This window comes from Nycticebus coucang, chromosome 3, assembly GCF_027406575.1.
Source record: "Nycticebus coucang isolate mNycCou1 chromosome 3, mNycCou1.pri, whole genome shotgun sequence".
Classification (NCBI taxonomy): domain Eukaryota; kingdom Metazoa; phylum Chordata; class Mammalia; order Primates; family Lorisidae; genus Nycticebus; species Nycticebus coucang.
This window is the reverse complement of record NC_069782.1, coordinates 94,387,747-94,409,920: the sequence shown is the minus strand read 5'-3', so window position 1 is coordinate 94,409,920 and position 22,174 is coordinate 94,387,747. Positions and strand designations below refer to the sequence as shown.

The 22,174-nt window shown below is 40.8% G+C and overlaps 2 protein-coding genes across 8 annotated transcripts in view; one reads left to right on the top strand and one right to left on the bottom strand.

Annotated features, from left to right (window-relative positions):
• Nucleotides 1–198, bottom strand: part of ECD (ecdysoneless cell cycle regulator) — a 41,977-nt gene extending 41,779 nt beyond the window's left edge. Inside the window, exon 1 of the mRNA XM_053586140.1 lies at nucleotides 19–198. The gene's annotated coding sequence lies outside the window, so the exon portion shown is untranslated. The remainder of the gene's footprint in view (nucleotides 1–18) is intronic.
• Nucleotides 199–278: 80 nt separating this feature from the next.
• FAM149B1 (family with sequence similarity 149 member B1) overlaps nucleotides 279–22,174 on the top strand; it is a 79,754-nt gene continuing 57,858 nt past the window's right edge. For 6 of the 7 annotated variants that reach the window (XM_053586147.1, XM_053586144.1, XM_053586145.1 and 3 more), the window contains exons 1-3: nucleotides 317–512; nucleotides 6,899–7,003; nucleotides 7,977–8,106. In XM_053586147.1, coding sequence (XP_053442122.1) covers nucleotides 466–512; nucleotides 6,899–7,003; nucleotides 7,977–8,106 — 282 coding nt within the window. In that variant the 5' untranslated portion in view covers nucleotides 317–465. Of the gene's footprint in view, nucleotides 513–6,898; nucleotides 7,004–7,976; nucleotides 8,107–22,174 lie in introns of all 7 variants that reach the window. The other variant, XM_053586142.1, reaches the window with a different exon arrangement.

Genomic DNA, 22,174 nt, shown 5'->3' with positions numbered 1-22,174 from the left:
GAAGCAAATTCCTCTTACGGTTCTTGGGGCTCTCCTTTGCGTCTCCGCTGTTACACCTTTCCTCAGCTGCCCCCCTCACTGCGTGAGGTGGTTGAGAACTGCCACCAAGTGCCAAAAGCCCGGATCGCGCTCTGTCCCAACGCCAGCCCGGGATCTAAGGCCAGCGGAAATCCTGGGAGAAAGTCTGAAATCGGCTCAGTTCCCGGAACCTTGGATATCATCACTGCTGCGCGTTGGCGGGAGCATTTGACAGGAGCCCTCCTGCCTCCGTCACTTCCGCCCCCGCGGGGAAGCTGGGAGGTCCGAGTCCTGGGAGGTGGGGACCCGGGGGAGGTGGCGGTCCGGAGTCTAGGCGACGGGGCCGATAGGTGGCGGGAGGGGGCCGGGCCGGAGCCGGCGGGAGGGCCAGGCCCGGAGGCCCCCACCGTGGCGTGGTCGCCCCAGCCGCGGCTGAGGAGGAGGAGGATGATTTCCAGATATACTCGGAAGGCCGTGCCACAGAGCTTGGAGCTGTGAGTGGACTGATCAGCCACCCCAGCCGGGTCCCCGGGGAGGCTGAGGCGGGCCGCGTGCGTTCTGGGGACCCTCCTTGACCAGTCCTTCGCTCCTTTTCTTTCCCAGGGTTGGGAAGAGAATATTTTGTCGGGAATTCTCCCCTCTCGGTCCTGCTGGACGCTACCCTTTGTCACTCCCTCTTCAGCTGAGGGCGTATCACTTGGTCTCACCTAGAACTTATCCTCTTGGGCTGTGATTCCTTAACTCAGGGACTGAGTCTCCTACAGCATTTGTAATATCTGCAGTGCTTCAGGCCCCTTTGTCAATAACCATGGATAGACAACTCAATAAGTTATTAATAGCTGAATGCTACAATAAAGTTGAATATCTCAAGTGCCACACGTTGTGCAAAGCTATTCTATTATTTTGCACATTCTGCAGATAAAAGATCGCGGATTTAAAGATTGTAGCATGCCAAAGAGGGCATTCCCAGAAGGTGGTGGAGCTGAGAGGTACAAACTTGGTATTGATCTGATTCTGAACCCTATGGCCATAACCATTACATACTGCCTCCCCACCTCTGCATTTAAGCATCAGAATCCATAAGGGTCAGTTTCGCTTTTGAGACATTAGAGAACAAATATTTCTGGCTTAAAGACCCGCCTCTTACTCCTAATGAAGTGTTGTAATTTAGCAAGGAATGATAATGTCTTACATTTATTACACTTCCAAAGGACTTTCACATTTTGAAAATTATAACAACTCTTTTAGATTAGTATGATTATCTTCAGTCTTTCAGAAGATGAAACTATATCAGATATGTTACATAGTTTTAAGGTAAAATAGCCAATACAGTGAGGATTTGAGCCTGGACTTAAAAAGCTAATCTTAGTGGGTTTTTTTTTTTTTGCCTTCACTGAGTTATGTAATTTCAGCAACCATATATTTATTAATTAAATATTAATAAGCATGATACATATGTATTTTGAGTCACACTTAGGTTTCTAGGCTCTTTTCCAGCCGTATGCCTTTCAGGCAAATTACCAAGTCTTAAAGCCTTAAATGTAATACAGGATTAAGACCTTATCTACAAACATATTTAAAGCATAGGGCTTGACTAGTACACATAGTAGTAGATCCTTTTTCTTTGTGTCCTTCCCCACTTGGTAAAATAGACATACAAAGAAAATAACTCTCAAATCTTTTCTTGCCTTTGCAGAAGCTTTTTATCTATTAAAGAATAGGATATCTATATGGTAGCAATCCAGATAATAAACTCTTTAGGAACTAGGAAGAAGAAACAGTCATTTCCCAATAAAGTGAACAGAGTTTAGATTAAAATCTGCTATTATAATTAATTGTGATCATTCTGAAAGTTAAAAAAAAAAAATCTCATGTGAAAAAAGTGTCGATAGGGGCAGCGCCTGTGGCTCAAAGGAGTAGGGCGCTGGTCCCATGTGCTGGAGGTGGTGGGTTCAAACCCAGCCCCAGCCAAAAAATGCAAAAAAAAATAAAAACAAGTGTCGATAGGCACTTACTAGGCCAGAATTACTGACCCAGTGTAGTTATACTACTTGTTTTTGATTGTTGATTTGATGTTTCCAAAAGTTGTTTCTCTAGCTGAAGTCAGGATGAAATGAATAATGAAGATAATGAAGATGAAATATATCTAAATGACAGTAAATTAAAAGCAATTTTTACTTTAGATATTATTACCTATAATCTGCTTTGAAGTAGTAACTAGTTTTCTCCCTAACAGTTACAAATTACAGATGTTGAAAGGAGTTTGGGGGCGGCGCCTGTGGCTCAGTGAGTAGGGCGCCAGCCCCATATGCCGAGGGTGGCAGGTTCAAACCCAGCTCCGGCCAAACTGCAACCAAAAAATAGCCGGGCGTTGTGGCGGGCGCCTGTAGTCCCAGCTGCTCGGGAGGCTGAGGCAAGAGAATCGCCTAAGCCCAAGAGTTAGAGGTTGCTGTGAGCCGTGTGACGCCACGGCACTCTACCCGAGGGCGGTACAGTGAGACTCTGTCTCTACAAAAAAAAAAAAAAAAGAAAGGAGTTTGGAAAAAGAGCAATTAACAACATATAGTTTAAAAAAAATTTTTTTTTTGAGACAGAGTCTCACTGTGTCACTCTCAGTAGACATAGCTGGTGTCATAGCTCACAGCAACCTCAAATTCTTGGGCTTAAGGGATACTTTTGCCTCAGCCTCCCAAGAGTCAAGAGGGACTACAGGCGCCCGCCACAACGCCTGGCTATTTTTTTTTTGGTTATAATTGTCATTGTTTAGCTGGCCTGGGCTGGGTTTGAACCCGCCAGCCTCTGTGCACGTGGCTGACATCATCACCACTGTGCTACAGGCGCTGAGGCAATATAGCTTAACATTTTTTAATGAAAAAATCTTAAACACAAATTTATAGAGAATAGTATAATGAACTACCTATCACCCCTCATCCAACAGTTATCAAATTTTTAATATATTTGCTTTGCCTGTCTTGTCCTTTTTTCCTTTTCTTTTCTTTTCTTTCTTTCTTTTTTTTTTTTTGAAACAGAGTCTCTGTTGCCCCAGGGTATAGTGCTGTGGCGTCATAGCTCACAGCAACCTCTAACTCTTGGGCTCCAGCGATTCTCTTGCCTCAGCCTTCCCAGTAGCCGGGACTACAGGTGCCCACCACATTGCCCAGCTGTTTTTAGAGATGGGTGTTGCTCTACCAAGGCTGCTCTTGGACCCGTGATGCTCAGGCAATCCAATCACCTACGCTCCCAGAGTGCTAGGATTATAGACGCTTTATCTTTTTTTTTTATCCTCTCTGTGCCTCTCTGAAATAAGGAAAGCAGGCCAGGCATGACGGCTTATGCCTCTAATCCTACACTTTGTAAGGCTGAGGTGGGAGGATCTCTTGAGGCCAGAAATTCAAGACCAACCTGGGCAACATAGCTAGACCCCATCTCTAAAAAAAAAAAGTATAAAAATTAGCTGGGCATGGTGGCATGTGCCTATAGTCCCAGCTACTTGTGAGGCTAAGGTAGGACTGCTTAAACCTAGGAGTTTGAGATTGCAGGGAGCTATGATCATGCCTCTGCACTTTAGCCTAGGCAACTAGAGTAAGACCCTATCAAAAAAAAAAAAAAGGAAAGCAAAACCCTAAATACTATCATTTCACCCCTATATGTCATTATACATCTCTAAAAATTAAGGACATTTTCTTACATAATCCCAATGCTAGTATCAAATTTAATAATATTTCTTTGTTATCTAGTTGTCACTTTTTAGTTAGATTTCCTTGCCAGACTAAAAAATATTGTCAGCCTCTATTTTATAGCTGGAATCCCTATTTTTTATCACTATCACTTTCTTTTTTTTTTTTATTTATTTATTTTTTTTGTAGAGACAGAGTTTCACTTTATGGCCCTCAGTAGAGTGCCATGGCCTCACACAGCTCACAGCAACCTCCAACTCCTGGGCTTAAGCGATTCTCTTGCCTCAGCCTCCCAGGTAGCTGGGACTACAGGCACCCGCCACAATGCCCGGCTATTTTTTTTTGGTTGCAGTTTGGCCGGGGCCGGGTTTGGTTTGAACCCACCACCCTTGGTATATGGGGCCGGCGCCTTACCGACTGAGCCACAGGCGCCGCCCCACTATCACTTCCTTAAAAACAAGCTTTTAGTTGTAGCATCACTGAATCAGAGAAGTACAGCTAGCCCTGCACAAATCCATCTCTACCATTTGAAAAATAATATGTAGTGTAAGCTCCACTGACAGGACCCTTATATTAAAAAATGGTATAATGCACCAGATCTCAAACTCTTAATTTCCTCTGAGAGCCAGAATACTTAGATTTGAATCTTGGCTCTATCACTTGCTAAATGACCTTAAATAGTGTACTTAATCCCTCTGTGCCCCAGTTTTTCCTGTGAAATAAGAGTATCAGAGATTTAAGATACACATCAGCATATTAAAAGGGCTGGGAAGGCTTCTTGTAAAGAAAACTGTGTAAATTTATTTAACCTATCATGTTTCCTAAATTTATTTGAATACAGAATTTTTGGGAAAGGAAAGTCTATTGTAGATGTTCAAGACTGGAACATAAGGTAACTGACCCCATAGTTTATTCCAGTGTACAGGCTGAAGTCTATAGAGCAGCAGTGTTCAATAGACATATGATATAAGCCACATATGTAATTTAAAATTTTCAGCTAGTCACATAAAAAACAGGTGAAATTATATTTTTACGTTTTTATTTTGTAATAATTATAGACTCATAATTGAAGTTGCAAGAAGTTGCAGAATTAGTACAGAGTCTTATGAACCTTTTATCCAGCTTCCCTTAATGATGACATCTTAGGTAACTGTGGTATAATTTCAAAGCCAGGAAACTGACATTGGTACAATTCTGTTGACTAGACTACACATCTTTTCCAGTTTTCACCAGTTCTTATATCCCTTCCTGTGTGTGTGGTGTACGTGTGTACATAGTTCTATGTGACTTGGTTCCATTTATAGATTGCTGTGACTACCACTATAATCAATATAGACAGCTATTTTATGTAGTATCACCACAAAAGAACTTCCTTGTGTATCTCTTTACAGTTATATCTTCTCCTGTCTCCATCCCTTGGCAACTACTAATCTGTTCTTCACCTCTATAGTTTTGTCATTTGTCAATGTTATGTAAATGGAATCATATGCAATTGTCCCTTGAATAATTCAGGAATTAGGGGCACCAACCCCCTATAGAGTCCAAACTCCATGTGTAACTTTTGCCTCTCCAAGATTAACTACTAATAGTCATTACTGATCAGAGGCCTTACCAATAACACAAACTGTGCTTTAACACATCAGTAGACTAGTATCTATGTATTTTTGTACATTCATGACATACCTTTTTCTTAATTTTCTGTTTGATGTTTCTAGGCTGCATGGTTAATCTGTGAGTTTCTTCCCAGTTGCTGCAAATCTCTAAAAAATATTCCAATATATATTTGAAAACATTCCATGTGTAAGCAGACCTGGACACATCAAATTTGTGTTCTTCAAGGGTCAGCAGTAGTATGTAAGCTTTTTTGATTGGCTTTGGCTTTTTTCCTCTGGGCATGATGCTCTTGAGATTCATCCAAGTTGTTGCATGTATCAATAGTTCAATTTTTTTTATTACTGAATACTATTCCATTGCGTGGATAGATCAGAGTTTAATCATTCACACACTGGAAATTTGAGTTTTCAGTTATAAATAAAGCTTCTATGAACATTTATGTACAGATTTTTGTGTGGACGTAAGTTTCCATTTCTTTAGGTTCAGTGCCCAAGAGTGCAACTGCTAGGTCTTGGGTAAATGCATGTGTTTAGTTTTATTAGAAACTGTAAAACTATTCCAAGAGTGTCTGTACCATTTGCCATTTCTACCAGCAATGTATATAAGACTTCCAGTTTCTTCACATCCTTTTCTGCATTTGGTGTTCTTATTTTAGCTGTTATACTATGTTTTCAATTTGCAGTGAAATAAATTTTAAGAATATATTTTGTTTAACCTAATATATCCAAAATGTTATCATTATATAGTCAAGATAATATAATTATTGAGATATTATACATTGTTTTGTACTAAGACTTTGAAATTCAGTGTTTTACACTTAACACATAATTCCAACTAGCCACCGTTTTCGTGTTTTTTTTGTTTTTTTTGTAACGTAGACATTTTATTTATCTTTCTATTTATTTATTTATCTAGTTTTGTCGCCCTGGATAGAGTGCCGTGTATCATAGTTCACAGCAACCTCAAATTCTTGGGCTTGAGCAATCCTCTCGCCTCAGCCTCCTGAGTAGCTGGGATTATAGGCTACTATATTTTTCTGTTTTTAGTAGAGATGGGGTCTCACTCTTGGTCAGGCTGGTCTCAAACTCCTAAGCTCCAGTAGTCCACACACCTTGGCCTCCCAGAGTTCTAGGATTATAGGCATGAGCCACCACACCCGGCCTGTTTATTTTTATTTTTGAGGCAGGATTTCACTATGTTGCCACGGCTGGAATGCAGTGGCACCATCGCAGTAACCTCGAACTCCTAGGCTCAAGCAATCCTGTCCCAGTCCTAAGAAGCTGTGACTACAGGTTTGCCCCATTGAGCCTGGCTAATTTTTTTCATTTTTTAGAGATGGGGTCTCGCAGTGTTCCCCAGGTTGGTTTCTAATGCTTGGCCTCAAGCAGTCCTTCCTCTTTGGTCTCTTGGACTGCTGGGATTACTGGCATGAGCCCCCATACCCAGCCACTAGCCAGATTTTAACTACTAGTGGCTGGCATAACAATGCAGTTCCAGAGCAGCAGGAAGTAGGTAACTAATTTCTATATTTAATCTTTGAAAGGTATATCTTTTCTTTGTAGAAAATTTAACTGTTTTATCTTTCACAGGAAAAGAATAACAAAACATGCTCTTAATCATCATCCCCCTCCAGAGCAACTGGATGAAATTTCCTATACCAGTGACAACCATGAAAAAGACACAAGTTCTCAAAGGTAATAACAAAGTGTTCTTACTTGCTTACTGTACTTACTAATGGGAGAAGTTTTGTTTTGTTTTTTTGGCTTAGCATTGGTATTAAGCATTGTGCTAATGAAACAAAACAAGAATTTGTAATCACTTTTCAGTTTTCATGCTGAAACAGCTAATGGCAACAACATGGTACTTATTTTCTTAACTACTTCATAGTATTATGAAGTAGTTAAGAACAGAGACTTAGGAGGAGTCTGACATCTAATTTTTGGTCCTGGTCCTGCCACTTATTAGTCAAGTAACACTGGGCAAGTTATTTACTTGATAATAATAACTCTTATTTTAAAAAAAATAATAATAACTCTTATTGGGTGTTCTGAATATTAATGATATAAAGTATGTAAAACTTGGCACAATGCTTAGTCTATAATAAATGTGCAGTTATTATTTTAAAAAAAGAACAGAAAATACTGTTTTTCAGTCTCTCAGAACATCAAAGAGGGTTCTGAGAAGCAATGTGTTAGTATAGAAAAATAACTTTTAAAACCTATTTTTAAAATCTGTAACTAAACCTCAGATTGCTTGTTTTTTATATGGAGTTAATTGTATACTACATCACCAGGTGTTATAAAGATAAGATATATCTGTAAAAGTGGTTAGTAGATTGTAAAAGTACCATGCAAGTTCAGACATTACTATTGATATTCTGAAATGTCTTTAGTTGTCAAGAGTATATGTTATAGATGGGAGGTTAAAGTATTCATTGTAAACTCTGACTGGAATTATTTGGACTAGCTGCCACCAATTCTATAGGAATTAGTTAGGTAGAACTTTATTGGGATGCTTGACTTTCAAGTTCTTTTATTTTTGCCTTTGTGGATATATTTGTATACATGGTTATCATCCAGTAAGTTGATGGCTAGTTAATGCTGCAAAAACTTGAGGAAATATGAGAATTTTTCTGTTTTCTCTCCTCCTCCCAAACTGTGCATTTAGTGAATCTGACATCACACAAGAATCACCTTTTACATCATCTGACACTGGGAATTCAAGGTCTGCTTTTCCAAGTTACACAGGCACAGGGATTTCTACTGAAGGCAGCTCCGACTTCTCCTGGGGATATGGTGTGAGTTGTATGTTGTCAGTCTGGTGGAACGCTTGGAAGAGTATTCTGGAAGTTAGGATTTATTAGTATATTTCATTTCTTCTCACTCATCAAGTAAGACTTGATGTGATTCAGTAGTCTTGCGGGAGATTGATAAAAGTGAATAAAATACAAAAAAGGATAAAAAAAATTCCTAAAAGGATATTAAAGTGCTCTCAGAAAGAAGATATGGTGCTGAAATGGAAGACTATAAGGGGATTCACTTTAGGTAGAATTTGCAGGTAGGGTAGATTTGAGATTTGAAGATTGAAGAGCTGTCTGTGTGAGGAATGAGGAAAAGACTTTTCCAGACGGGTAAGTGGCAGCATAGGCAAAAGCCCGTAGGAGGAGAAGAGCTTCATGTTTCTAAGGGAAGGTGTTGGGGGTATGTTCTTAGAACTCAAAAAACATCAAGGAAATCGTAGGATAGTGAACCCAGACAAAAAGCACAAGTAAGACCAGACAGGTAGGCAGGACTAGATCATATAGGGCCTTGCAGACCATGGTAAAGAATTTACATTTTATTCTAAGGGAATTAATTAATTTGATGCCTTATCAGGAGGACTTAGTATACTAACTTTATACTTACATCAGCTCTATATTGTGGTTAGTATCTCTTTAACTATATATTTCCTTCAGCTCTATATTGTAATTAGTATCTCTTTATAAATGTCATTGTAGATGTTTCTATTCCCTTGCTCTCCTCTTGATACTTACTGTCTAACAGATTTTTTTTTTTTTTTTTTTTAATTAAGACAGAGTCTCACTTTGTTGCCCTCAGTAGAGTGCAGTGGCATCACAGTTCACAGCAACCTCCGCTCTTGGGCTTAGGCAATTCTCTTGCCTTAGCCTCCCAAATAGCTGGGATTACAAGTGCCCACCACAACGCCTGGTTTTTTTTTGTTATTGTTGTTGCAGTTTGGCCGGAGCCAGGTTTGAACCCGCCATGCTCGGTATATGGGGCCAGCGCCCTACTCACTGAACCACAGGCGTGCTGCCCTGTGTAACAGATTTTTAAAAGAATATATTCAAATATAACCATCTCACCTAGTGGAGTGGCTCCCACCTATAAACCTAACATTTGAGAGGCTGAAGTGGGAGGATCATTTGAGACCAGGAGTTCAAGCAACATACTGAGACCCCAGTTCTATAAAAAAATTAAGAAAAAAATTACCCAGGGATGGTGATGCATACCTGTACTCCCAGCTACTTGGGGGGCTAAGGCAGGAGGATCTCTTGAACCCAGGAGTTGGAGGTTGCAGTGAGCTATGACGCCAGGGCACTCTACTAAGAGTGACAAAGTGAGACTCTGTCTCAAAAAAAAAAAAAACAAAACAAAACCCAAGAAACAAAAATCGTTTGTATTTCTTTCTCTTTTTTTAATGAGGAAAAAGATACAAATTTGTGTGTTTATTTATTTTTGAGACAGAGTCTTACTTTGTCACCCTTGGTAGAATGCTGTGGCGTTATAGCTCGCAGAAACCTCAAACTGTTGGGCTCAAGTGATCGTCTAGCATCAGCCTCCCAAGTAGCTGGGTCTATAGGTGTCTACCACAACACCTGGCTACTGTTTTAGAGATGGGGTCTTGCTTTTGCTCAGGCTGGTCTCAAACTCCTGAGCTCAGGCAATATACCTGCCTCAGCCTCCTAGAGTGCTATTACAGGTGTGAGCCACTGGGCCCAGCCTCAAATATATTTAATGTGTATACATGGAAAACTTTAGAATGAAGATCCCTCAATTCTATTTCTATATCCACTTAAGTAAAGAAATAACACCTATCCTTCACAAACTCTATGATAAAGAGAATTTTTGTAACTCATTCTGTGAAACCAGTTTACTAGAGTCATAAGAAAACTATAAACCAATATCCCTCTTGAAATGAGACACAAAATGTTTTAAATTATTAGCAAACCAGGGTGGCGCCTGTGGCTCAAGGAGTAGGGCACTGGTCCCATATGCCGGAGGTGGTGGGTTCAAAGCCAGCCCCGGCCAAAAACCACAAAAAAAAAAAAAAATTATTAGCAAACTAGATCCAACAACATAAAAGGATTATTTTTTTGCCCAAGTGGAGTTTATCCTAAGAATGCATGGCTAGTTCAACATTAGAAGAACATTTAATTTTGGCCAGGTGTGGTAGTTCACCTAGCATTCTGGAAGGCCAAGGATGGTGGATTGCTTGAGCCCACAAGTTCAAGACTAACCTAAGCAAAAGTGAGACCATGTCTCTACTAAAAATAGAAAAACTGAGGCAAGAGGATTGCTTAAGCCCAAGAGTTTGAGGTTGCTGTGAGCTGGATGTGAGGGCGATCTGGCTGCGACATCTGTCACCCCATTGATCGCCAGGGTTGATTCGGCTGATCTGGCTAGCTAGGCGGGTGTCCCCTTCCTCCCTCACCCCTCCATGTGCGTCCCTCCCGAAGCTGCGCGCTCGGTCGAAGAGGACGACCTTCCCCGATAGAGAAGGACCGTTCTTCGGTCAAGGGTATACGAGTAGCTGCGCTCCCCTGCTAGAACCTCCAAACAAGCTCTCGAGGTTGCTGTGAGCTATCACATCACAGTATGCTACCCAGGGTAACAGCCTGAGACTCTTGTTTCAAAGAAAAAAGGAAAGAAAAACAACTAATTTTAACATTATAGCAATGGCATAAAGGATAAAAATGACACAATTATCTTATGAAGACATAAAAAAGCATTTTGGCTTGGCGCCTACAGCTCATTGGTTAGGGCACCAGGCACATGCACCTGGGCTGGTGTGTTCAAACCCAGCCAAAGCCTGCTAAACAATAATGACAACTACAACAACAACAACAAAAAATAGTGGGGAATGGTGGTGGGTGCCCGTAGTTCCAGCTACTTGGGAGGCTGAGGCAAGAGAATCGCTTCAGCTCAGGAGTTTAAGGTTGCTGTGAGCTGTGATGTGACAGCACTGTACCGAGGGTGACATAGTGAGACTGTATCTCAGAAAATAAAAAGAAAGAAATAATTTTTAAAAAGGCATTTAGCAAAAATCTCACACCCATTCATGATAATATTGCTCAATATACTAGAAATAAAAGAGATTTTAATTGACCTGAAAGCTTGGGTATCTGTGACAAATTTACAACTAACATAACATGTAATGGGAAGAAACTGAATATTTTTCCCTAAGATTGAGAAAAAGGTAAGAATGTCCACTCTGACTTACCACTTCTATTCAAGAATGGAGCTTCTAGCTAGTACAAGAAGACAAAAAAATTTAAAGGCATCCAAATTGGAGTGGAAGAAGCAAAACTTTCTTTTTTTTTTGGGACAGATCCTCAAGCTATGGCCCTGGGTAGAGTGCCGTGGCATCACAGCAACCTCCAACTCCTGGGCTCAAGCGATTCTCCTGCTTCAGCCTCCCAAGTAGCTGGGACTACAGGCACCTGCCACAATGCTCGGCTATTTTTTGGTTGCAGCCGTCATTGTTTGGCAGGCCCAGGCTGGATTCGAACCCGCCAGTTCAGGTGTATGTGGCTGGCGCCTTAGCCACTTAAGCCAGAGGCGCTGAGCCGAAGCAAAACTTTCTTTATTCACAAATGTCACGATGTAGAAAATCCTTAAAAATTCACACTCCCTCCACAACCCCCCACCCTCCAAATCTATTAGAAGTAATAAATGGGTTCAGGTAAGTCACAGTATACAAGATCAATTTACAAAAATGTTTTCATACAGTATAATATTATTCAGTCATAAAAAGGAAAGTAATACAGATACATGTTACAACTTGGAAAAAGCTTGAAATCATGCTGAGTACCGTAAGCCAGACATAAAATATTATATGTTGTATGATTCCACTTAAATGTCCAGAAGATCATTTCCGTAGAGATGGAAAGTAGATTTGTGGTGGCCAGAGGCTGGCCTGCTAATGGAATGACTACTAATGAAAACAGGGTTTCTTTCGAAGATGATCAAAATGTTATAGAATTAAGATATTGGTGATGGTTGCATAATTAAAAAGCACTGTATTGGACACTTTAAAAGGATGAATTTCATGGCATGTGAATCATATCTAAATTTTAAAATCTTTTATATTTCTACATATTGGTAGAGGAACAATCCAAAAATGAAAATAAAAAATAAATTCACAATAGGCCTGGGTGTGGTGGCTCATGCCTGTAAATCTAGCACTTTGGGAGGCTGAGGTGAGTGGATTGCTTGAGCTCACAGGTTTGAGACCAGCCTGAGCAAGAGCGAGACCCCACCTCTAAAAATAGCCGGGCGTTGTGGTTGGCACCTGTAGTCCCAGCTATTTGGGAGGCAGAGGCAAGTGAATTGCTTAAGCCCAAGAGTTTGAGGTTGCTGTGAGCTGTGATACCATGGCACTCTACTGAGGGTGACAAAGTGGGACTCTGTCTCAAAAAAAAAAAAAAATTCACAATAGAATGAGAAAGCAAAATTTTATGGAATAAATTTAACAAAAGAAGCACAAGACTTGTACGCTGAAAATTTTAAAACATCGGTGAGAGAAATTAACGAAAATCTAAAGAAATGAGGAAAAGTCTATATTCATGTATCAGAAAAAAATGAAATATTACTAAGATGGCATTTCTCCCCAGACTGACGTACAAGCTATACATCAGTGCATTCCATATCAAGATCCCAGTGGAGTTCCTTGTAGAAATTGATAAGCTAATCCTAAAATTTATATGGAATTACAAAGAATTCAGATTAGTTAAAAAAAAATTTGGTACAGAGGGCAGTACCTGTGGCTCAAAGGAGTAGGGTGCCAGCCCCATATACCAGAGGTGGCAGGTTCAAACCTGGTCTCTGGCCAAAAACTGCCAAAAAAAAAAACTTTTTTTTGAACAGAAAAAGAAAATTAGAGGATTTATACTACCACATCTCAAAACTTAATTTATGTTACAGTAATCAACATTGATAATGGGAAAAAGTCTTATAGATCAATAGAACAGAATTGAGAGTCCAGAAATAAACCCTTACATTTGGCTCAGCACCCATAGCACCGTGGTTACAGCGCCAGCCACATACACTGAGGCTGGCAAGTTTGAACCTGGCCCAGGCCAGCTGAACAACAATGACAACTGCAACAAAAAATAGCCTCATGTAGTGGTGGGTGCCTATGGTCCCAGCTACTTAGGATGCTGAGGTGAGAGAATCACTTAAGGCCAAGAGTTTGAGGTTGCTGTGAGCTGTGACAACACAGCACTCTACTGAAGGCCACATAGTGAGACTTTGTCTCAAAAAAATAAAAAAGAATAAAAAAATAAACCTTTACATTTAGGATTAATTGAGATTTGACAAAGATGCAAAAGCAATTCAATAAAGAAAGGATTGTTTTTCTAAGAAATATTTCTGGGACAACTGGATATCCATGTGCCAAAATATATGAATTTATACCAGTATACAAAAAGTTACTCAAATTATAAACTTACATGTAAGAGTTAAAATCTACAAATCCTTAGAAGAAAATGTATAGTGAAATCAAGACCTGGGGTTAAGCAACAACTTCATAGATGGGACACACCAAAAGCATAAGCCATATAAAAATGGATAAATGTGACTCCGTTAAGAGTCCATAAAAATTAAAATCTTTTGTGTTTTCAAATACACTATTAAGAAATGAAAGGTTGGGAGAGAATATTTGCAGTACATGTATCTAACGTATCCAAATTACATAAAAAGCTTTTAAAAGTCCTTATTTTTAAAAAGAGGAAACCGGGTGGCGCCTGTGGCTCAATGAGTAGGGCGCTGGCCCCATATACCGAGGGTGGCGGGTTCAAACCCAGCCCCAGCTGAACTGCAACCAAAAAATAGCCAGGCGTGTGGCAGGCGCCTGTAATCCCAGCTGCTCAGGAGGCTGAGGCAGGAGAATCACGGAAGCCCAAGAGCTAGAGGTTGCTGTGAGTCCTGTGACATCATGGCATGCTACTGAAGGTGGTAAAGTGAGACTCTGTCTCTACAAAAAAAAAAAGAGGAAACCTGGGAGGCCAAGACAGGAGGATCCCTTGAAATCAGAAGTTTGAAACCAGCCTGGGCAAGACTGAGACCTTGTCTCTACTAAAAATAGAAAAACTAGCTGGCAGGCACCTGTAGTTCCAGCTACTTGGGAGGCTGAAGCAGAAGGATGACTTCAACCAAGAAGTTTGAGGTTATCGTAAGCTAAACTGATGCCACAGCACTCTAGCCTGGGCAACAGCGCAATGCTCTGTCTTTGAAAAGTGGAGCGGGGCCAGCATTTGCTGATTTCCGTGGTATAATGCTTCCACTGGGCCGTCTTAAGCTGGGACATGCAAACAATCAGCTGTGTGGCCCCAGCGTACATCACCGATGTAAATCACTTAGCACAGTCTCTGAAATATCAAAGGACTCAAATTGCTAAAAAATTTAACAGTTTTAAAACCTGCAAACTGAGGAGGGAGGCAAGATGGCTGACTGAAGCCTGCTTTTGGCAGAGGCTCCCATCCAGAGGGAGAAATAATTGCCAGAAATAACCCAATAAAGTGGAAGATCAGCAGCTGATCTGAGAGAAAGGATCTATAAGTTCGCATCACCCCTGCTGTGACTCCAAGGAAACAAATTTCAGGTACAGAACCCATCCCAAAGAGGACGGGAATCCTTCCCTTCCCCCGCCCCACCCAGGACAGCAGCTTGAGGCAAGTAGAGAACAGAGGACCTTTGGTTTCACCAAAGGGAAGAGAACACTGAGGACCAGGACTCCCTCTATGGAGTATTTGGCAGATTTTTGCTAGGGTGGGATACCTCATGAGCAGTGGGGCAGTTGCACTGAAACTATAACTTTAATAGAGGCGGAGAGTCACAAGGGGAGAGAGACTTGTCCCATGTTGGAAAGAGCATAGCTTGGACCCGTGCTACTTACCACCAGGACCGCGGCCCACCAGGTAGCCGGCTCTGCAGCCCGCCATGGGTGGCTCGGCTCCCCGCCAGGCTCCTGCAACCTGTGGCTGTGGTGGCAAGTCCCGCCAGGCTCCTGAGACCCACTGCCTGTGGCCAGTGACTCCTGCCTGGCCCTTGTGACCTGCAGCCCATGGAAGGTGACTCTCACCCAGCTCCCGCGACCTGCAGCCCGCAGATGGCAACTCCCACCCAGCTTCTGCAACCCATGCAGGCCCCTTCGGCTCCTGCCCACGGCCAGTGACTCCCGCCTGGCTCCTTTGACCCCTGAGGCCCCAGAGGCTGGCGACTGCACCCTCCAGCTTCTGGCCCTGCTCCTGTAGCCTGAGACCCAGGGTCATCAGCTCTGCCCTCTAGTACCCTGCCCAGCTCCTGTGACCCTTGTGACTGGTGGCAACACCCTCCAGCTTGCCTCCAGCTCCAGTGACCTGCACAAAGCAGTACCCCCAGACAGTGGCAGTACCACCCCTGACAGTGGTGGCAGCTCCACGGTCCCTCCCACTGGGGTCAAATTGAGCTGCCAGTGGACCCCCACTGCCTAGATGCTGAAGACCTTTTGAACTCTCCCACCAGATTGGTGTTTATATTGACCAGAACAATTGGTTTGGTACTCTTGACCTGGGCTGATCACCCGGGGACCCACCAAGGTTGTACCCTGGTTATGTTGTGGGAGTGTGGGATTCTCCTCTGCCAGTTGTCACCTATGGGGGAGTGGGTGTCTTAGTTGCTTATATATCTCCACAGCTGAGATTTCAGCCCAAAGTCACTGGCTCAGTAGGACTGGGCAGAGACTAGCTGAATACTGGTCAGCACCATCTAGCCTCACCACACCAACCAGGTCCCCAGAGTTTCAGGCTGTAGTTCTGAATGGGACATTTGTAAAGCTCTAAGGGAAAAGCCGCAATCACTAGTCCCAGTTCTTTGGTAAAGGGCTGGTCAATTACAACTCCAGGAGCCCTCAATTCAGTTTCATCTCGCCAGCTTCTCTGACCAAATGGTGAAAAATAATCATGGGGTGGAATCAGTGGAAAAACTCTGGCAACATGAATAATCAGAGTAGATCAACTCCCCCAAGGAATGACCAAGGAGACAACAGAAGATTCCAGAATTTTGATTTCAAATAAGATTAACAGAATGGAGGCAAAGATGGAATTAGAAATTCAAGGAGCAATTCAAAAGTTGTCTCAAGAACTCAATGAATTCAAAGACAAAAATCACCAAAGATTTTGACGCATTGAGGCAAGAACTTGCAGCCCTCAAAGATCTGAGAAATGCAATAGAATCCCTCAGTAACAGAATGGAGCAGACAGAAGAAAGGATCTCACATTGAAGACAAAGCTTTTGAACATTCCCAAATCCTTAAAGAGGAAGAGAAGTGGAGAGCAAAAACGGATCATTCCCTGAGAAAATTGTGGGAGCACTCCAAAAGAGCAAACATTAGCCTCATAGGAATCCCTGAAGGAGAAGAGGATAGTCTGAAAGGCACAGATATTCTACTCTAAGAGATAATTGAGGAGAACTTTCCAAGAATAGCAAGAGACACTGAAATTCAGATAGCAGACAGTTTCAGAATCCCAGCACGACTCGACCCAAATAAAGCATCTTCTAGACACATTGTAATTAACTTCACCAAAGTTAATATGAAGGAGAAAATCCTGCAAGCAGCCAGACATAAGAAAATCATAACTGACGAGGGGAAGAATATTAGAATGACTGCAGATCTCTCTGCTGAAACTTTTCAAGCCAGAAGAGGATGGTCATCGACCTTCAGTCTCCTAAAACAAAACAACTTTCAGCCCAGGATCCTGTATCCAGCTAAATTGAGCTTCATTTATGATGGAGAAGTTAAATACTTTAATGACACACACATGTTGAAGAAATTTGCCATAACCAAACCAGCTCTTCAGGATATCCTAAGACCCATACTCCATAATGACCAGCACAATGCTCTACCACCCAAGTAAACTCACTCTGAAATTCTTGACCAAAACCCGATTTCCACAGTGATGAAAAAATTCAAAATGTCCGCTGGACTTTCGAAAAACTTGACAGTCAAAATACTACCAGGCTTATCAATACTCTCAATTAATGTGAACGGCTTAAACTGTCCTCTTAAGAGGCACAGGTTGGCTGACTGGCTACAAAAACTCAGGCCAGATATCAGCTGCATACAAGAATCTCATCTTACCTTAAAGGATAAATATAGACTCAGGGTGAAGGGATAGGCATCTGTAATCCAGGCAAACAGAAATCAGAAAAAAGCAGGGGTGGCAATTTTATTTGCAGATACACTAGGATTTAAACCAACAAAAGTAAGGAAAGACAAGGTGGTCACTTCATATTTGTTAAGGGAAACACTCAACATGATGAGATGTGAATTATTAACATTTATGTGCCCAACCAGAATGCTCCTTAATTTATAAAGGAGACCCTAACAGACATGAGCAATTTAATATCTTCCAGCACCATAATAGATGGAGATTTTCACACCCCTTTGGCAGTATTAGATAGATCTTCCAATAAGAAACTAAGCAGGGTGGAGCCTGTGGCACAGTGAGTAGGGTGCTGGCCCCATATACCAAGGGTTGTGGATTCAAACTCAGCCCCAGCCAAACTGTAACAACCAAAAAAATAGCCCGGTGTTGTAGTGGATGCCTGTAGTCCCAGCTACTCGGGAGGCTGAGGCAAGAGAATCACCTAAGCCCAAGAGCTGGAGGTTGCTGTCAGCTGTGATGCCACGACACTCTACCGAGGGTGACAGAATGAGACTGTCTCTTAAAAAAAAAAAAGGAAAAAAAGAAAGAAACTAAGCAAAGAAATTTTGGACTTAAACTTCACCATACAACAATTGAATTTAACGGACATCTACAGAACATTTCATCCTGACAAAACTGAATACACATTCTTCTCATCAGCCTGTGGAACATCCTCCAAAATTGATCACATCTTAGGTCACAAGTCTAACCTTAGCAAATTTAAAAGTATAGAAATTATTGCTTATATTTTCTTGTATCATCACGCAATAAAAATTGATCTCACCAATAACAGGTATCTGGATACTCATACAAAGACATGGAAACTAGATAACCTTATGCTGAATGATAGCTGGGTCATAGACGAGATTAAGAAGGAAATTGCCAAATTTTTGGAACAAAACAAGAATGAAGACATGAATTATCAGAACTTGTGGGATACTGCAAAGGCAATCCTAAGAGGGAAATTTATAGCATTACAAGCCTTCCTCAAGAGAACGGAAAGAGAGGTAGTCAGTAACTTAAGGGGACATCTTAAGCAACTGGAAAAGGAAGAACATTCCAACCCCAAACCCTGTAGAAGAAAAGAAATAACAAAAATAGAGCAGAATTAAATGAAATTGAAAACAAAAGAATTATTTAAAAAAAAATCAATGAATCAAAAAGTTGGTTTTTTGAAAAATTCAACAAAATTGATAAACCTTTGGTCAACCTAACCAAAAATAGAAAATTAAAGTCCACAATATCATCAATCAGAAATGACAAAGGCGAAATAACAACAGACACCTCAGAAATTAAAAAAATCCTTAATGAATACTACAAAACATTTTATTCTCAGAAATATGAAAATCAAAAAGAAATTGACCAATACTTGGAAGCATGCTAACTTCCTAGACTTAATCAGAAAGAATTGGAAATGCTGAACAGACCTATATTAAGTATTGAAATAGAATCAACTATATGAAATCTCCCAAAAAAGAAGAGTCTGGGACCAGATGACTTCAGATCAGAATTCTATCAAACCTTTAAAGAGGAACTAGTACCTGTATTACTTAACCTTTTCCAAAACATCAAAAAGAAGGAATATTCCCCAACACATTCTATGAAGCAAATATCACCCTGATCCCCAAACTAGGAAAAGCCCCAACAAGAAAAGAAAACTATAGACCAATATCTTTAATGAACATAGATGCAAAAATATTTGATAAGATCCTAGCAAACAGAATCCAGCAACATATCAAACGAATTATGCACCATGACCAAGTGGGTTTTATCCCAGGGTCTCAAGGTTGGTTCAATATGTGTAAATCTATAAATATAATACATCACATAAACAAACTAAAAAACAAAGACCGTATGATTCTCCATAGATGCAGAAAAAGCTTTTGACCATATCCAGCATCCTTTCATGATCAGGACACTTAAGAAAATAGGTATAGAAGGGACTTTTCTTAAACTGGTAGAGGCCATCTACAGCAAACCCACAGCCAATATCATACTGAATGGGGTAAAATTGAAAACATTTCCACTCACATCAGGAACTAGGCTGCCTATCATCTCCACTGCTTTTTGACATTGTAAGGGAAGTCTTAGCCATTACAATCAGGCAAGAGAAGGCGATCTAGGGTATACAAATAGGGTTAGAGGAGATCAAACATTCACTCTTCACAGATATGATTTTATACCTGGAAAACCCCAGGAACTCAATCACAAAACTCTTAGAAGTGATCAAGGAATACAGTAGCATCTTAGGATACAAAATCAGTACTCACAGATCAGTAGCTTTTATATATACCAATAAAAGTCAAGCCGAAAAAACAGTCAAGGACTCTATTCCCTTTATAGTTGTGCCAAAGAAGATGAAATATTTGGAATTTACCTAACAAAGAATGTGAAAGATCTCTATAAAGAGAATTATGAAACTCTGAGAAAAGAAATAGCTGAAGATGTTAACAAATGGAAAAACATACCATGCTCATGGCTAGGAAGAATCAACATTGGTAAAATGTCCATATTACCCAAAGCAATTTACAAATTTAATGCAATCCCTATCAAAGCACCACTGTTATACTTTAAAGATCTGGAAAAAATAGTACTTCATTTTATATGGAACCAGAAAAAACTTCGAGTAGCCAAGATATTACTCAGAAATAAAAACAAAGCAGGCAGAATCATGCTTTCAGACTTCAAACTATACTATAAATCTATAGTGATCAAAACAGCATGGTATTGGCACAAAAATAGGTACCCTGTTTCCCCGAAAATAAGACAGTGTCTTATATTAATTTTTGCTGCCAAAGATGCGCTAGGTCTTATTTTCAGGGGATGTCTTATTTTTCCATGAAGAAGAATACAGTACACATTTATTGTTAAATGAAAATCAAGGAAATTTATTACCTGTATACCGTACAGTAGTATGGTAGTTGTCAACACAAACCAGACAAACTGTGAATCCTACCTTCAGTCATCATGAGGGCGGCCGCGAGCATCAGGCGTTGTCACCAGAGACAGACCAGCACTCACCACCTTCGCGGGGTCCCGTCCGCTGTGATCCTCCTGTTCTTCTACACGCATCTGCGAAAGGCTCCTCCTCTCTCCCGCGCTCACCGCTCACGCCAACCTCCGCTCCACCTCCACACAGCAGTGATGTCAGGACTCTGCATAATGTCACTGGTTGATAGACGCCAGTCGGGGCGGCCCTAGCAACCAGTTTAAGGTAAATTAATTTTCATTCTGAGACAGAGCTCGGGGGGGCCTTATTTTCGGGGAGGCTTATATTTCACCCAGAAGGAAACCTGTAAATAGGTCTTATTTTCGGAGGATGTTTTATTTTCGGGGAAACACGGTAGATATAGAGAGCAGAATTGAGAACCAAGAGATGAACCCAGACGCTTATCATTTTATCTTCGATAAGCCTATCAAAAATACAAATTGGGGAAAAGATTACCTATTTAACAAATGGTGCTGGGAGAATTGGCTGGCGACTTGTAGAAGACTGAAACTGGACCCACATCTTTCACCATTAAGCAAAAATCGACTCTCACTGGATAAAAGATTTAAACTTAAAACATGAACCTATAAAGATTCTTAGAGAAACATTTGAAGAAACTGGCCTGGGAGAATCCTTTATGAGGAAGACCCCCCCACCCCGGGCAATTGAAGCAACACCAAAAATACATTACTGGGATCTGATCAAACTAAAAAGCTACACAGCCAATAACACAGTAAGTAAAGCAAGCAAACAGTCCTCAGAATGGGAGAGGATATTTGCAGGTTATGCTTCTGACAAAGGTTCGATAAGCAAAATCCACAGAAAACTCAAACTTACTAATAAGAAAAGAACAAGTAATCCCATTTCATTGTGGGCAAGGGACTTGAACAGAAGCTTCTCTGAAGAAGATAGGCGCATGGCCTAAAGACACATGAAAAAATGCCCATCATCTTTAATCATCAGAGAAATGCAAATCAAAACCACTTTGAGATACCATCTAACTCCCGTAAGTCTGGCTCACATAACAAAATCCCACAACTATAGATGTTGGTGTGGGTGTGGAGAAAAGGGAACAGTCCTGCACCGCTGGTGGGAGTGCAAGCTAATACGTCCCTTTTGGAAGGAAATATGGAGAATACTCAGGGATCTAAAAATAAACCTACCATTTGATCCTGCAATTCCTCTACTAGGTATATAGCCCAAAGACCCCAAATCACTTTATAACAAAGATATTTGCACCAGATTGTTCTTTGCAGCTCAATTCATAATTGCCAACTCATGGAAGAAGCCCAAGTGCCCATCAACCCATGAATGGATTAATAAATTGTGGTATATGTATACCATGGAATATTATGCAACCTTAAAAAAAGATGTAGACTTTACCTCTTTTATGTTTACATGGATGGAACTGGAATATATCCTTCTTAGTAAAGTATCTCAAGAATGGAAGGAAAAATGTCCAATGTACTCAGTACTATTATGAAACCAATTTACAATCACTCACACTTTCATATGAAGAATAGATCACAGCTATGGCCCAAGATGAAGGAGGGAGGAGGGAGGTCAGATCAAGGGAGGACAAATGGTGGGATCACACCAATGGCGCATAATGCAAGGGTACATGTCGGATTGATTAGTATAGATTACAACTGTCTTAATAACTAAGTAAACAGGATGAGGTATATATTAACCAGTATGATATAAGTATTCCTAATTCTATATGAAATTGGCACATTGTACCCCATAAATGCATTAATGTATACATGATTTATGTGTTTATGATTAAATTTAAAAAATAAAATCTGTAAACTAAGAAAAAAATAAAATAAAAAGGGGAGAGGTGGGCAGCACACATAGCTCAGTGGGTAGGGCATTGGTCACATACACCAAGGCTGGTGGGTTTGAACCCAG